This window comes from Toxotes jaculatrix, chromosome 9 (genome assembly GCF_017976425.1).
Source record: "Toxotes jaculatrix isolate fToxJac2 chromosome 9, fToxJac2.pri, whole genome shotgun sequence".
NCBI lineage: Eukaryota > Metazoa > Chordata > Actinopteri > Toxotidae > Toxotes > Toxotes jaculatrix.
The window spans coordinates 18847357-18862103 of NC_054402.1; the positions used below are offsets into that span (position 1 = coordinate 18847357).

Genomic DNA, 14747 nt, shown 5'->3' on the forward strand with positions numbered 1-14747 from the left:
TTTTGACCACACGTGTTTCCCCCGTTGCTTCGCTGTGTGTACGGCCTCACCTGCTACCTGAAAGAGGGCGGGACTAACTTCCTTCCTCCTATAGCAATTCTCTACTGTGTGATTGGACCGGTAACAATAAAATAAACTTGACAGATACATAAATCAACCAAATGACCACAGTTTTGTGAAAGAAGGTAACAAAAAAACAATATAAAGTAGAATTGTAAACAAAATAAGGAAACTCTGTTTCTACTGGGTTACACTAACATAACATTTCTAATCTGCAAAAGCAGTATTTCCCTCTCAGGAAAACCACTGAGCAAAACTGATTGTGAAGTCTTATGGTTAGTGAATGTAGCCTTTAACTATGCACAAACATCTTACTGTACTTCTGAATAAATTATATGTTCATAAAAGCATCCCATGTGAATATCACTTAGTCTGCTCGTTCATTCTCACTGACAGACAACAGTGCAAAATAAACACAAACTCAAACATTATTTTTATTCTCCAAATATACAGAGCAAAAGCATCATAGATTCACAGACCAGAACAGTTAAAATACAACCTTTTTTCTTTTTTTTTTTCTTAGTTACAGAGGTCCACTGCTTGAAAATAGTGGTTTACCCAGTAGAATTTACATGTTGTCTTTTCATTACAATTACTGTATGCTTATGGTTCACTATTTATACAAACTCTTCAAATGACCATATAAGTTAAGTCCTTTTTAGACCTGGGTCATGCAGTATTTGCAAACTAGTTTGCATTATTTGGAGTACAGAACAATTCAACCAATCACAGAGAAGCACACTCATTTGACTTTCAAATGCTTTTCTGTGACTTATTGTACACTGTATGCTGCAAACCAAACCACACTGATTCCTGGTGTGCCCCGTAGGCTTAAGCAAACTCTGAGGATTATTTGCAAATACTACTTAGCCCGGGCCTTACATTAGTATGTTATTAAAGTACTAACAAGGTATTGATCGGTAGAACAGAAAAGAAGTGTGAGAGAGAGAAACAGAGTGATAGAAAGCATTTACACAGTAAAGAAAGAAGGGTTATTATGATCAGTTCAATGTTTCAAATGGCACCTTCTTTAATGTGTTCCATCATGGACAGTAACACCTATCATACAATGAGGGAGACTTCAAATAGCCTCATGTAAACCACCCTTTGCACACATAGGCAAGATATTAACAGTGCTAATGTTCAGCATTTCTTTATCCTTTTTTCCCCCAGTATTTCAGACAGAGCAAAAAGTTTTGTGTAGTAAACAAATATTATATAGCCTGTGATCAGAGAAGCCATTACAAATACCTACCAACCAATCTTCACTTCACACTGCTCATGACCTATGTGTCTCACCTTCATAATGTCCTTTTCCCAATGTATTACAGGCTAGTCTTTAGCATCTCTGAATAATAGCCTACTCTGCATCCTCTGCTCTGAAAGGGTTGCTCTGTTTTATCAGGAAAGGGCAGCAACCCCTTGTAATTGTTCCGGGTCTTTGTGTTTATTCATCTGTTATGCCCTGGCATCTGTGCAGTGCTTGTAGCCAGGCAAACAGGCGCTGCCAGCACCAGCCGGAGAGGCGTCCACAGGTGAGCAGGGCAGACTTTGTCCCCACATGGGCTTTGATTCCCAAAGACCAACATGGCACTTGCATCCTCTGGTACTCTCATGCCCACTGTAGCTGTCATGGGGGGATGGGACAGAAGGCTGGCCTATCAAATATTTATCTGTTTGCTGTGCAGTGTGCAGATTCTCTGGACTGGGAAAATGCATTATGTTTGGATCAGTGCGGAAGCTGCATAAGATAAGGAAAACTGGATCCTTTGGACAAGAGGGCAAATTTGTTTTGTTTTTAGGGAGAGACATGATGAATTTCTGCATGTTGGTAAGTTTTGAATGGGGAACAGTTTTGAATTCTGATGCTGTGGATGCAAAATGATGCATAAGATATGCGAATAATAATATAAATGAAAATAGGATCTTGGTCCCATGCAAACTAGATTACACTGTAGCATCTACACTGTAATTGACTCCTGCAAATATCAAGGTAAGAATTTTGTGCTGCACCGCGTAAATGGTAAGGAAAATAAAGAAAAAATGGCACAGGAATATTTGACAGATATCATGGTGCCAAATGCAATATATTGCTGGGCATCTGGGCATCTCTCAGAAGGGCTGAAGGTATAATACCCTCTTACTGCATCTCACTTCAAAGCTGTCCCAGGTAAGCTCAGCTTCTCATCCTATAGCCTCTTGTGTGCTCGTTGTACAGAGTTTGATTTTCACCCGTGAGATCTGGGGGGAAAAGAAACTACTCGCACAAGCCTTTCATGTAATTTGTGAGAAACAAGCAAGGTGGATAACAATTTTGGAACGGAAACAAAGAGAAAATGATTGTCTGTCTGTACAGTTTTGACGCCACGTGGATTTGTTGCGCTCTGATATAGTGAAATCTGACTGAGAAAGAAAGAAAAGCCAGGAGAAATTATATACAGAGAAAGACAGCATTAGAGATTTATATACAGTCTGCTAAGTGCCAAGCTGGATTATCAGCATTGAAACAGAGCTTTTTGTCTTAAGCTGTACAATGGGTGCCAATCCATTTGTAAAATTAGAGTCCAAACCACTGCCACTCAAGTGGAAAACCCAATTCAAATGCTTTGAATATAATCATATGTAAAGTGCTTACAACAACAACTTGTTTTGTTAGAAATGCCGTACTTGGTTTTTCATGGGTTGAGTGGCAGATTTCATATTTTCAGGCTCACTTCATCCCAATTGACTGCTGCACTATGGAATATGCTGAAAAACTACTTAATTAGATAATATATATCATAACCTTTTATATTTTGTGTTGTGTTTTTGTTTGGTTTGACATAAAAGAAGTGACACTGACATTGTGAGCCACTGTTTTCATACTTACTTTACAGCATTTTGCTGCTATTTTCCAGGAACTTGTCTTTACCTTTCAAAGGACTGATCAAATAACAACCAAGCTGATTCTATTACGTATGGGTGGAACAGACTTTGAAAACTCACAGACACACGAGGCTTTGATGGCTAAAATCAAATATAACATAATATATGATGCAACTGTGACTGTAACAGAAATGATCTGTTTGCGGTAAAGGGTCGCCCTTACCAAAGACTGCTTTAACATGGCTTAAGAGGACAGCGTCATCTGATCACAAACTTTGTTGGCTCTGATTTAGAGGTCTGAATCATGTGGTATGTACTAGCATCCAGGCTGAGATGAAGATAAAATACTTTCATCTTTTATTTATTAGATTGCTTTACAGTGTCTGCACTATGCACACATCTGAAATAGGATTCCCAGTCTTTAGTGCTGCAAAAAAGCAAAATTCCCCAATCATTACTATGTATTCTGCCACAAATCGTGCACAGTGCATGACTACGACACTCTTGACAACAGGCTCACTTTGAAATTTTATGTAAAGTCTGAATGTTTGTGTAGCTGCGAGTTAAATCACTATTCTCTGTCTCTAATGTCAACTAAAACAAATACAGTGTCAGTGATTAAATAATAAATCCAGTTTCATCTATGTCACATACAGTGCTGAACAGAACAAAAATAAAACGTAGCACTTGAAAAGCATCAGTGTGCCACCATCAGCTCCACAGTAGCCAAAAATGAACAGCAGACAGCAAAATAAAACACATTTTTTAAATTTGCTTGTCATGTCCCTTGATGATCAGCACGATCACAGATAGGTATACAGTCAGGATGCACTAAGCTTCAGTGTCAACAGTGATATTGACAACAGCAATGGGATAACCACACAGTAAGAAGCTCAGCTAAAATATAATGTTTACATTTCATTCAACAAGTACCCGCAAGTATATGGCTGATGATCTGCGGCGTTAGCAGGAGAAACTCACAAGTACAACACATGTTGCAGTTTGTGGGTTTTCCTGCTGCATGCCTTGGAGCTGGATTGGGTGCGGTAACACCATGGATGATGCTGCTCCCCATCAACAGAAGAGCTGATAGTGTATGTCTATCTCACTTAGTCAAAGTTTGTATTGACACAGTTCAAACAGACCCTCAAGGCAAAGAAGATATGGAAAAGAAGAGGCGCTCGTGTCTCATTTAGAGTCCTCCGTGAGGGAAATCAGAGTCAGAAATTAGATGCTAGAAAAGAAATTGCAGTCACATATGTACACTGATATTCTTTTATCACAGAGTGTCAAAGTAAAATAATGACTCAGGGATTTAAAATGAGATCTCAGCCCCTCTTTATCTGCTCAGCTCTATGGCCCAGATACTGCTGCGGAGAGAAAAACAGCCGTTTCTTTTCAACGTTCGAGACGTCTGTGGGCACATGGAGAAAGTTTTCTTCCACCTACACAGGAGACGAGTTTCACCAAGCCAAGCTTAACATACAGTGTTTGAAGGAAAGGTGGGGGAGGTCAGTGTTATCATTTTAACAACTAAAATGGCGTGCGCACATTCATTTTTGTGCTTCAAACTACAGGACAGCAGCAGGACATAGGTTCGCACTCATTATCGTGCCGTTCGTGCTGAGTGCTTCAGCACTCAAAACAACAATTTCAGTTTTTCTGAATGACAATCTTCAAAAGGCAAAAAACGGTCTTTGCCTGGGGAACTGATTGTCACACAAAAGCCTTGTATTCGTGCCTTCCAATCTGCTAACAATCCCACTGTAAAAACTGCAATTGAATTTTCAGATTCCAAACTTTTGTTGTCTCTGTGTTGGCAAATATCCTCTCTGTGGCACAATTCTGATTATGGGTTTTAAAAAAAAGGAGGTGGTTGATGAGTTAAGCATGAGGATTATAAGGCTTCTTGATCCACTTTTTGGGACATGGAGAAGTCTAAACGAGTCACATGGTGCGTGTTAAAACCATCCCCGGCATCTCCAGGCATCCAGAGGAAACACACAGTTACACAGTTACTTTAGGAGCTCCTGGGAGCTGATCCTTTCACAGTTTTACAATCCTGGCTGCTTGTTACACCCCGTTCAAACACCCTCCCTCCCAGGTGGTCAGACGTGGGTCTGCATGCGCTTCTGGAGGGGCCGTGTGAGGTCTGAGTTTTGTGAGGAGGACTGGGAATAGTGGGAAGAGGAGGATGCTGATGCCTTGCTGTCTTTGTCAAACTGCACGTAGCCGTCCGGCTTACTGTAGCTGCTGACGCTGCTGTCACACTGTGTGTCGATAAAGGAGCTAGAGTCGCTGAGTGAACCGCGCTGGAACTCCCGCTCACATAGCTCGATGGAGCTGCTGCCCATGCCCAGCACAAAGCGTTGGCTGTAGTCATACAGTCGGTTAGGACCTGCTCCCAGAGTGGAGTAGATGTTGGTGAAGGACATGCCCGTTGGTACTCGCTGTTTGCCCAGGGTACCTGTGTTGGTGGGGTTCCTCACCTCAGTGGACTGATTCCCTGCCATGGTGGGCGTGTGGTGCTCCTTGAAGGTATTAACACTGTAGTAACCATTTGTAGGGTCCTATTGAAAACACAAGAAAGAAAAAAATATTATTAATATTATTTTTGTCAGGGCAGCATGGTGGTGCAGTGGTTAGCACTGTCGCCTCACAGCAAGAGGATTCAAGAGGGTCTGGGCTCTTCTGTGTGGAGTTTGCATGTTCTCCCTGTGTCTGCGTGGATTTTCTCTGGGTACTCCAGCTTCCTCCCACAATCCCAAAACATGCATATTAGGTTAATCGGCTACTCTAAATTGCCCCTGGGTGTGAGAGTGTGGGGTTGTCTGTCTTTGTGTGTCAGCCCTGCGATTGACTGGTGACCAGTCCAGGGTGTACCCCACCTCTTGCCCACAGTCAGCTGGGATAGGCTCCAGCTTCCCTGCGACCCTGATGGATCAAGCGGCATAGAAGGTGAATTAATTTTTTTTATCATTTTATATTTGTATTTGTTTCTGGCCATAACTAAGAGCAAATTAAAATAGGAAAAACGAGGGGAAAAGAAAACTATCCCTTTTTTAAAAATGCATTCACGTGTAATCTACTCATGGCTCACCAGGAGCCAAGGTCAAACTGGCAGTAATTACCATTGAAATTGCTGAATAAATAAGGAAACAGGCTGTTGTGTACATCATGAGAAAAACGAAAAACAGTGGCGAAGCTTAGTGCTAGGATTTAGTCAGCCCCCACGCTAACCTTAAAATCATGTTTCTTGCTAATTAAGCAGGCCTTGATGATTCATAGTTTGGCATCCTACGTGTCACTGCAAAGTTTACTCACATACCAGCTTTAATTGGACCTCAACGGATTGTAGTGTCTGTAATTTCATGTATGCACTGAAATGGCTTCTGAGGCTACAACTGTGCCACTTGTTTGCTAGGCTGCAGGAACCGTGCTGTTGCTAAGGGTCCAGTTAGTGTCTGTGTGTGTATGTTTTTGTTTTTTTTCATTTCCCCCGTATGAATGGATGTGAATGTCAAGCATAGTGAGCATGGTGGCAAATCCCAAAAGAAGAATGCTCATAATGGGGAAATGAGAGAGACAACCTGAGAGGATCCTCGTTATGCTTGTCATTATCAGACAGCAGACGGAGAGATTGTTCGCGTCTGGCTTTTATCTCTTTTTCAGCCCCCCCCCCCCTCCCTTTGCTCTCGCCTCATGCACACCGTCATTAACTAGGATCAAAAAAATTCATGCAGGGGTGCAGGCAAACACAACACAAGCACACCCCAGGGAGCCAATGCCAACATTTGTTTGGACAAGAGGAGAGATGAATAGGACAGAATTTATTTCTGTGGCACTGATAAGCTCCAGCATGCTACAGAGTCTGAACGGACGCTACCTATGTCACCTTGCTCGTATACGGTAAGAATGGCGATATAATCTTTGTCAGATGTAAATTTCAGCATGAGAATTCATCTACAGTCTTGCTGACAAGAATGCAGGTCAGAGGTGGAATAAAAACCTGCTGATTTACAGGTGCATTTACATAAAAAGCACGAGGGGTTTCTTCTTAAGGGATAGCAAACACTTTCTCCATGTCTCTGAATAACCTGAACAACAACTTATATATAAATATTGAGATTCTCTGTTGCGTAAGAACAGGATATGGAGAAATCGTTGCAGGGAGGCTGTTTTGATATATTTATGAAAGATTTCAGGAAACCATTTTTCAAAAAAAAAAAAAAAAAAGAGTGTGTGTTTCTGGTTAAATCCATCTGACTTTTAATTAATGCACAAGTTAAGTATTTTGTCACTGTGACTGTGAAACTTTTTTTTAAAATAGTAAACTGTTATTAGTGTAAGGCATTTTATTGACTCATTTGAATGAAAAAACCTGCAAAGTACTAGTTTAATTTTCAAGGTTACTTTACTGGTGTGACAACAGAAGGATAATGCACACACAGAGGAGAAGGTAGCGAACGTTTTATAAGTTAGTTTATCAGGAAGTGAAAAGGGGCTTTGATACAAGAAATCTGTACAGTCTGCCAAATCGCATGTGGTTCACTTATTGCAAGAGTTACAAGTGGTGAAGCGCTTTCATCTGTGATGGGAGAACTGAAAGCAAAGTGCCTCGTCTGTACAGGCTGATCCATTCATTGCCATGTAAATGGTGGGACAGCTATAAATAGCACTGAAGTCAGTTTTATTACATCCACTGAATACTGGGTTCACTGAATAAGACACATTTGGTAAGATCTGGCCAAAGTGGCATTTTAGTCTCTTTCATGTGTACAGAACCAGGGAGCATGACTATTGATACCATAGGATGTACAAACACACCACAGAGTGAATTTCATTGATCAAGCTGTCGATGGAGTACCTGCAGGGTCAGACTCATATATCATGTTTCTAAATATATTGTCTCTTGTTACCTGCCACCAGAAGCTCTGAAACTGGGCTGTGGCTCGCTTTGATTACTTGGTCTTTCTCACACACTGATGGTGCCAGTGCCTATTTAGTCGTGATATGATTAAAACAAACGCTATAGCTACATCCTGTTACTGGTTGTAAAGATGACATCACTGATATAATCAGTTGCCTCCAGGGTTTGTAAAGATACAGTGTTTAAATAACATCACTGGTCATCACTGGTGAATTTCTTCAGGAAATGATATGCTGTCAGTCAGGGAGTTTAATCTCAAGTGTACTTATTTACAGAAAAATGATAAAATCCAGTTTGTGTTTTTGTTTTAATTTGTTTTGGGACTTGTTACAAGTGCAGACTGTCTAGACAGGAAAAAAGGATGAACTGAAGAATTAGTTTAAAAGTTTGGAATATGTGGGTATATTATAATATACCTAACAAATGACAACATTGGGACCAGTAAGAAAGAAAGTCACATATATCCTTATTAAGGTGGAAACAAACTGTGACTTTTCCTGGACAAGATGTTCTAAATAGACTGGATAAAGGTTTATCTGCAGGTCCCAACGGCTTTGATATGCATATAACCCATTCCTATGCACAGAATGCTCCTTTAAAGAACGTGTTGAAAAAGAGTTTGCTAAAGGTAAGTATACTCCAAATTGAGAGAGAGATATGCCCTTTAAAAAAGTCCTAGTCCTTATACCATCTATATGGTATAAGTAACAACTTAAGTAATTTAAATAACAGCTTAAGGGCCAGCGTGCCTCTGAATTCTTGAACCACCGTTAATGAGAGACTAATTAATAAAATTAGACCTCTAACAGGAGTCACTTCGCCTGTGGACTTATCCTTAGAAAATCATGTGTAGCAGGAGCGGTATTAATGTTTTCCAGCTATTCTGGTCACAGAGTTGAAGACCACCCTCTGCCCCAAAGGCGTTCTCTCTCTCTCTTTCGCTCCCACCCATCACCTTTTACTCTCGTTCTCCTGCGTTCACGCCTTCATGCTGTCGTTGTTTCATGAGTCATACCTTAATGTGTTGATACTCCTTCTCTTCCTCTTGTAATACCTCCAGCTGCTTCAGAACAGATTCCTGCTGGAACTCTCCTCGTTCAACCTGCATAGAAATCAAGCAAAACATCCCAAGAGTCTGTGTAGTTTCCGAACACTCCTCTACTCAGAGTAAAAAGACACTTTGAGAAAGAAGGATTTCACTTTTATTACTTGTTCCTCTTTTTTTAATATTAGTCAGACATGTTTCACCTTCATTTAGGGCTGGAAGGGAACATTAATAATGTATCCGTGAATATCTTTTATTTATCTTTACAAAATGTAGATTTGCAAGGTAGCTAAGCTCATTTACATGCACTAACATCAAGTATCAACTGTATTAAGTATTTTTGAAAGAAAATGTAATCCAAAACCTCAAACTACAAATAGCCCAGCCCTGGAGCAAACTGCATAAAAACCAAAACACTGGTACAGTTCCAAAGAGGAAACAGTTCTTTGTGTGTCTAGAAGGCATGCAGCTACAGAAGTACACCCACTGTAGGATTACCCAGTATGCACCAACATCTCCATAGTTACAATGTATTGGGGTCTGCTCTGCTCATAGGACTGCTGGCATCATATTGATAAATATAGCCCCTATGCTTTGACTGCAGCACATATACAATCTACATACCTCTCTGTTCTTCCATTACTCATAAACTAATATATTCCACAGGAAATAGCAATGCAAATAGTAAAGTGCATTAATTATGTTACTGTCAGCCTAAGAAGGACATGCAAAAAAAATATATATAGATAAAAAGTTGAGATTTTATTTCTGAAAACTGGAACAAGAAGTGAAAAGTAATATGCTGCGACACTCACACTCACCATCAGTTGTTTCATGGAGGTGTGTTCTTCGTTTTCTCGTGCTGCATTGTGGTCTTTGTGTACAATCTCCACGCGGATGTCATTTTTCGCCGACACGACTCCTTTCAGATCTGGCAGAGACAGACGACACATACATCTCAATAAGCTGGATAAACACTATTCTGTATTTGTTGACATTATAATTTCCCCCAGTGCAGTTTGCAGTATTACAGAATTTAGCAAAGATCCCTGGGTTTGGTTTGTGAAAGCTCCCCCATTTCCCGAAAACAATAAAAAGCATTATTAATCATTTGTTTCCTGCCAACAAAAGATTATCTTTTTCTGCATACATATGCAATCTCACACAGCCTTCCACGGTGGCTCATTCTGTCTGGGACAATGCTGATGATACTGTCATATAACAAAGTCTTACTTTCTGTCTTAATTTTGCTTGCAAGTTCTCTCTGGTGAGCACAGATGGAGACGGGCAGTGAGGGCATAACCAGGTGCGCTTCCTCTGTAGTATACAGACAATAGACATGCTGAAGGGACCAGTAGCACAGTTTGGTTCTTGGAAAGAGACAGTGGCTGACTGTTTCTAACCAGTCACTTGGTACATGGGTGGGTGGCAGTGAACAGAGCGCAGGATGTACTGTTAATAGCTTCAAAAGCGAAATGCAGCTAGACTGAGATTGCATGAAATGAGCCCTTATCACAGTCTCTGCACTACAAAAAGATGTCCATCTCAATAAGTGATCCTGTATTAAGTTTGACAATATGTTCCAGCAATTTATCTTGTGACAGAAATTTCCTGAAGCAGCTGCCAATCTTTTTTTTTTTTTTTTATAATGCATGCCCCATATTTAAGAAAGCTCAAGTCAAAATTTGAAGACAACCAAGGTTACTTAACATTAAGAGCAGATCTTTTTCCATTTGATTTAATGAAAACAATATCTACATTTGAATAGATGGACATGTTTTAGTGTGCTTGGGAACCATACAGTACTTTGGCATGCATGCTTCAGTGGATGCAAAAGGGAAGAGGAAACGTACTTCTTTGGGAGCGGGTGCAACAGAACGCCCCAATGGTGCCCATGAGGACAATAAGGGCCACAAACGCTCCCACGGCAATGCCGATGATCACCGCCACTGGGAGAGATTCTGCAGAGAGCAACAAAGAGACATGTCCTTCTACAATGACATACCACAAACATCTCAAACATGGTTTAAATTCAATATAGGGTACATGACAGATACACAACAGAACAGTCAAAATGTCGAGGTCACCTTTCTCTTACACACACTCACATGCACCAGTTCTCCTCATCTCTCTTTTTTTGTCTCTCCAACAAACAGGAACTAAAGGAGGATATGCTATATTTTATCCAGCCAAGAGACTTTGACACCCCTCAGGCACAAGGCCATGTAATTAAAATACACAGGCACAATGCAACAATAAAAAAATGTTGTGTACTGTATGTCCAAATAACTGGAAATGCAATGAAAACTAATTACCAAATCTTTTGTTATCAGCACCGGGTAAACAATTTCCCAATATTATCTCATTATCCTACTGTCTAGTAACTTTTTATTTACACTCATTTAGGCAAATAGAAGCATTTCACTGAGGGCTTTTATTTTCATTGAGTGGAGTGCAAGAGACTGTGCATTCGTTTAAGCATAATCATGTTTGTGTGTTTCTGCATGGACGTTACAGTGCGTTTGCAGCTAGGGAAGAGATTAAACCTGCAGGCACACATCTATATGCTGCTCCAACATTAAATGTCCTCATTAAAGTGTGGTTTAATGAGAACCTGAGTTACCAGCCCACATTTATGACCTTCTCGCATTTTAAACAAATGCAAAACAACCAAGTGCTCTTCCTACACCATTAAAGCCTATTTAATGTCTTCATTGATCAATGTCACTTTCACATAAGCAGCTTATAATTTATCATTTGCAATAAGTGGATAGAAAACACAGCTTCTCCCACGGTAGAGGGGAAAAGGTCAACAGAAAAAAAGTATTCATTTCTGAAGCAAAAGAAATGTTACATTTCTCTTTTACATAAAGAAAGCAGGCGGCACAGTGCATTTCATATGCAGGAAGCAGTGTATGCCGATGGTCAGCAGTTCAAATAACCAGGGAGCTGCACTTTATGTTAACCCAGAAAACTAATTTGTAAGGAATTTATCGGTGTCATCATCACATTTACTGTACATCAAACGCTTCAGAATTTAGGCCATGCAATAACTATGTATTACCATCCTGCAGTTCCAAAGTGGTAAAATGCCATTTTTGAACAACTTATTTCTGAAACTCAAATTGTGTTTATGCACATATAACTGTTTTTCCAAATAAAAATTTATCATACACTGAGATCTACGTCCATTGATTTTTTATAGTTATTGAAAATTTGCTGTTTGAACTTGTTATTGTGCCTGATTGTAATTGATGGATGACCAGTTTGTGATCGAATCCCATTCTACTTACTTACACACACAAAAGTACATTCCCCAGCAAACACACATTGATACAGGTGCACAAAATGTACAGACACAGGCAGGCGCAACCACACTGATGCACACACCACAGCTCTGACACTGTATACCATAAATCAATATCTAGAAAACCACTGTCACGTGATTTGAAGAAGAGGAAGGTGGAACCTGTCGAACCTTGGCTCCCACCTTGTTCCTTAAGGCGTATGATCTCGGTGTCAGAGCCAAAGCTGTTCCACGCGGTGCAGTTGTAGATGGTCTGAAAGTCTGCTGGAACAATGTTACTCATGGTCAATGTGGAGATTACGCCTTCCTCTGTGGTGACTGTCTCTACGGTATAGCGGCCTGATGTTCCAGACTCCAACACGGTTTCCTTCCATGACCAAGCCTGAGAAAAGACAGAGGTGGTATGTACTGTGTGAAGTTTTTGACTTCCAGAGGTGAGAATTTTTATAATATGATTTTTATAACAGCTTTTATAACATTTTTAGCCATGCTAGCAGGGTGGCTGTATGGATGTCAGTCTCGGTCTCTCAGTAGGTCCACCACTTTAATCCAGACTGAAATATCTCAAATATTATTGGATGGATTTTTATGAAATTTGTGCAGACATGCATTTCTTTATGTGGTTTTGAAAAGCTACAGCCATATGTCAAAGGCAACCCATCTAAATATGCTCAGTGACCAGAAGAATAGAAACCAGCTCTGACCCTGATAACAAGTGCCACTTATTATGGCAGTGACTCAACAAGAGACCTTCAGCATCCCAGTGTTAAAAGTGACCAAGCCATCAGCAGCCTTTTGCTTTGCACAATTACCAGTGTTGATCAGTGGATACTTTTTTCAATGGGTGCTAGAGTTCAATGGAAGGTGTTCAATGGGATGGTGCTGGTCTGGTCATTATATAACTTCACCTGCATGTTCCTGGGTGATTTGTGCACAATGCCAAGGCCCCTTATTGAAGTAGCTACAAATACACATATCCCTGAAGATACATGATGAACACAGATAGATGAATCTCATACTCTTAAATAATAGTAATAGTAGTAATAACTATGTTTCATTCTGTTATAAAGTGGTATGAGTTACTGGCATCAGAGCATGGACATTAGCTCATTTTAATAGCTAAGTGATTCGAATAGGTCTCTAAAAGACATAAATAAGTAGGAATACACTGCAGATGTCCTGCACTGTCGTGGGTGGTTAAAACACTTTTGAACGCCGTGTTATGGTTAAAGCCGTTTGTGTTAACTGCCCATTTTCTGCTGCTCATCTCCCTTTGACAAGCTGCCAGTTGACTGAGATATCTCTAGCATCTGTAGACTGACCTAATGTCTAATGGATAATTGCAATCTGCATGTCCTCTGAGCAGACCCATTTTCATCGCCCTGTTTGAATTACTGTGCTTTTTGGATTTGGCTTTTGGGAAACTGCATGTAACTGTTTATAGAGTAGTGTTTGCTGTTAACTAGAGGAGGATAAGAATGTAGGGCAATAAATACTTTGCATTATTTAGAATACACAAAATAATTATGATTGGAAAAAGTGATAAAAATTATATATTTTTTTGCTGTAATAATAATAATACCAATAAAACATTTGATTTTTAATGAATTCTGAGTTTTTCTTCAGAAGCAGTTATTTGAAAAAAAAAAAAGGTCTTACTGTACACTGTGATGGCATAGTTGCACACACATTGCTAAATAATCAGATCCTTTGACCTTTTGCTCATTTTCTATCTATGATAAATATTTGAAATAATAAATGGTGATAGTTCTCGTTATTGGATCTTGATGGGACTGAGCCACTACTGTACTACTATAGTTACTACAGCACCAGACATGCTTCATGGTTGTGGATGCAAGTAATGTCTGCTATGGAATGTATACATTCAAGTTTATTTCAAATTAATTAGCACTTGGTGTCTTTTTGAGAGACAGGAACTAAAAACAGAATATTGTGAATACATGTTGGTTGAAATATCAACATAAAATACTAGGCACGAGGAAGTGATGGGTCTGAGACATGATGTACTAATGTGAAGTTCTGTTGACACTTGCAGTGATGAGGCGAGAGAAATGTTGGAAAACAATAGATATTTGCATATACTGGATTTATTTATGCAGTGCTATGATAATGTAACACATGCAATTTAGTGGCTGGTTTTGTTCAAGGCATCTTAGTGTAGACTGCATTCATTTTGGGTGACTGTGGTGAGAATTACATGATTCATTTTTGCTGATTTTTTAACTAAAAAAAACAAGGAAATTCATTATACTGGAGACAGAGCGAGAAAGATGAAATGGTACTTGGAGGATAAACAACACATTCAACTTCAAGCTTGCAGTAATGGACAGGTGGCTAAATACAGAAGTGGAAATGCAGTGTTACAAATTATGCCTTGATTTTAGTGTTTTCATGTTAAGTAAAAAAGCTTTTTGTGTCCTTACTGTTAAACTGTTTTGTGGAATTTGAGTCAGAGGATAGAAGATGGATCTTTTAAAGCCCTCTGTTTTGTGATTTTCGACTATATCAGTTAAACTAAC

At 39.7% G+C, this 14747-nt stretch overlaps 1 protein-coding gene across 1 annotated transcript in view; it reads right to left on the reverse strand.

Annotated features, from left to right (window-relative positions):
• Positions 1-4963: 4963 nt before the first annotated feature.
• The window catches only part of kirrel3b (kirre like nephrin family adhesion molecule 3b), a 152467-nt gene continuing 142683 nt past the window's right edge, over positions 4964-14747 (reverse strand). Inside the window, 6 exon segments of the mRNA XM_041046591.1 lie at positions 4964-5495; positions 8871-8957; positions 9716-9831; positions 10134-10217; positions 10754-10861; positions 12379-12589. Of these exon segments, the coding sequence (XP_040902525.1) occupies positions 5034-5495; positions 8871-8957; positions 9716-9831; positions 10134-10217; positions 10754-10861; positions 12379-12589 (1068 nt within the window). The 3' untranslated portion in view covers positions 4964-5033.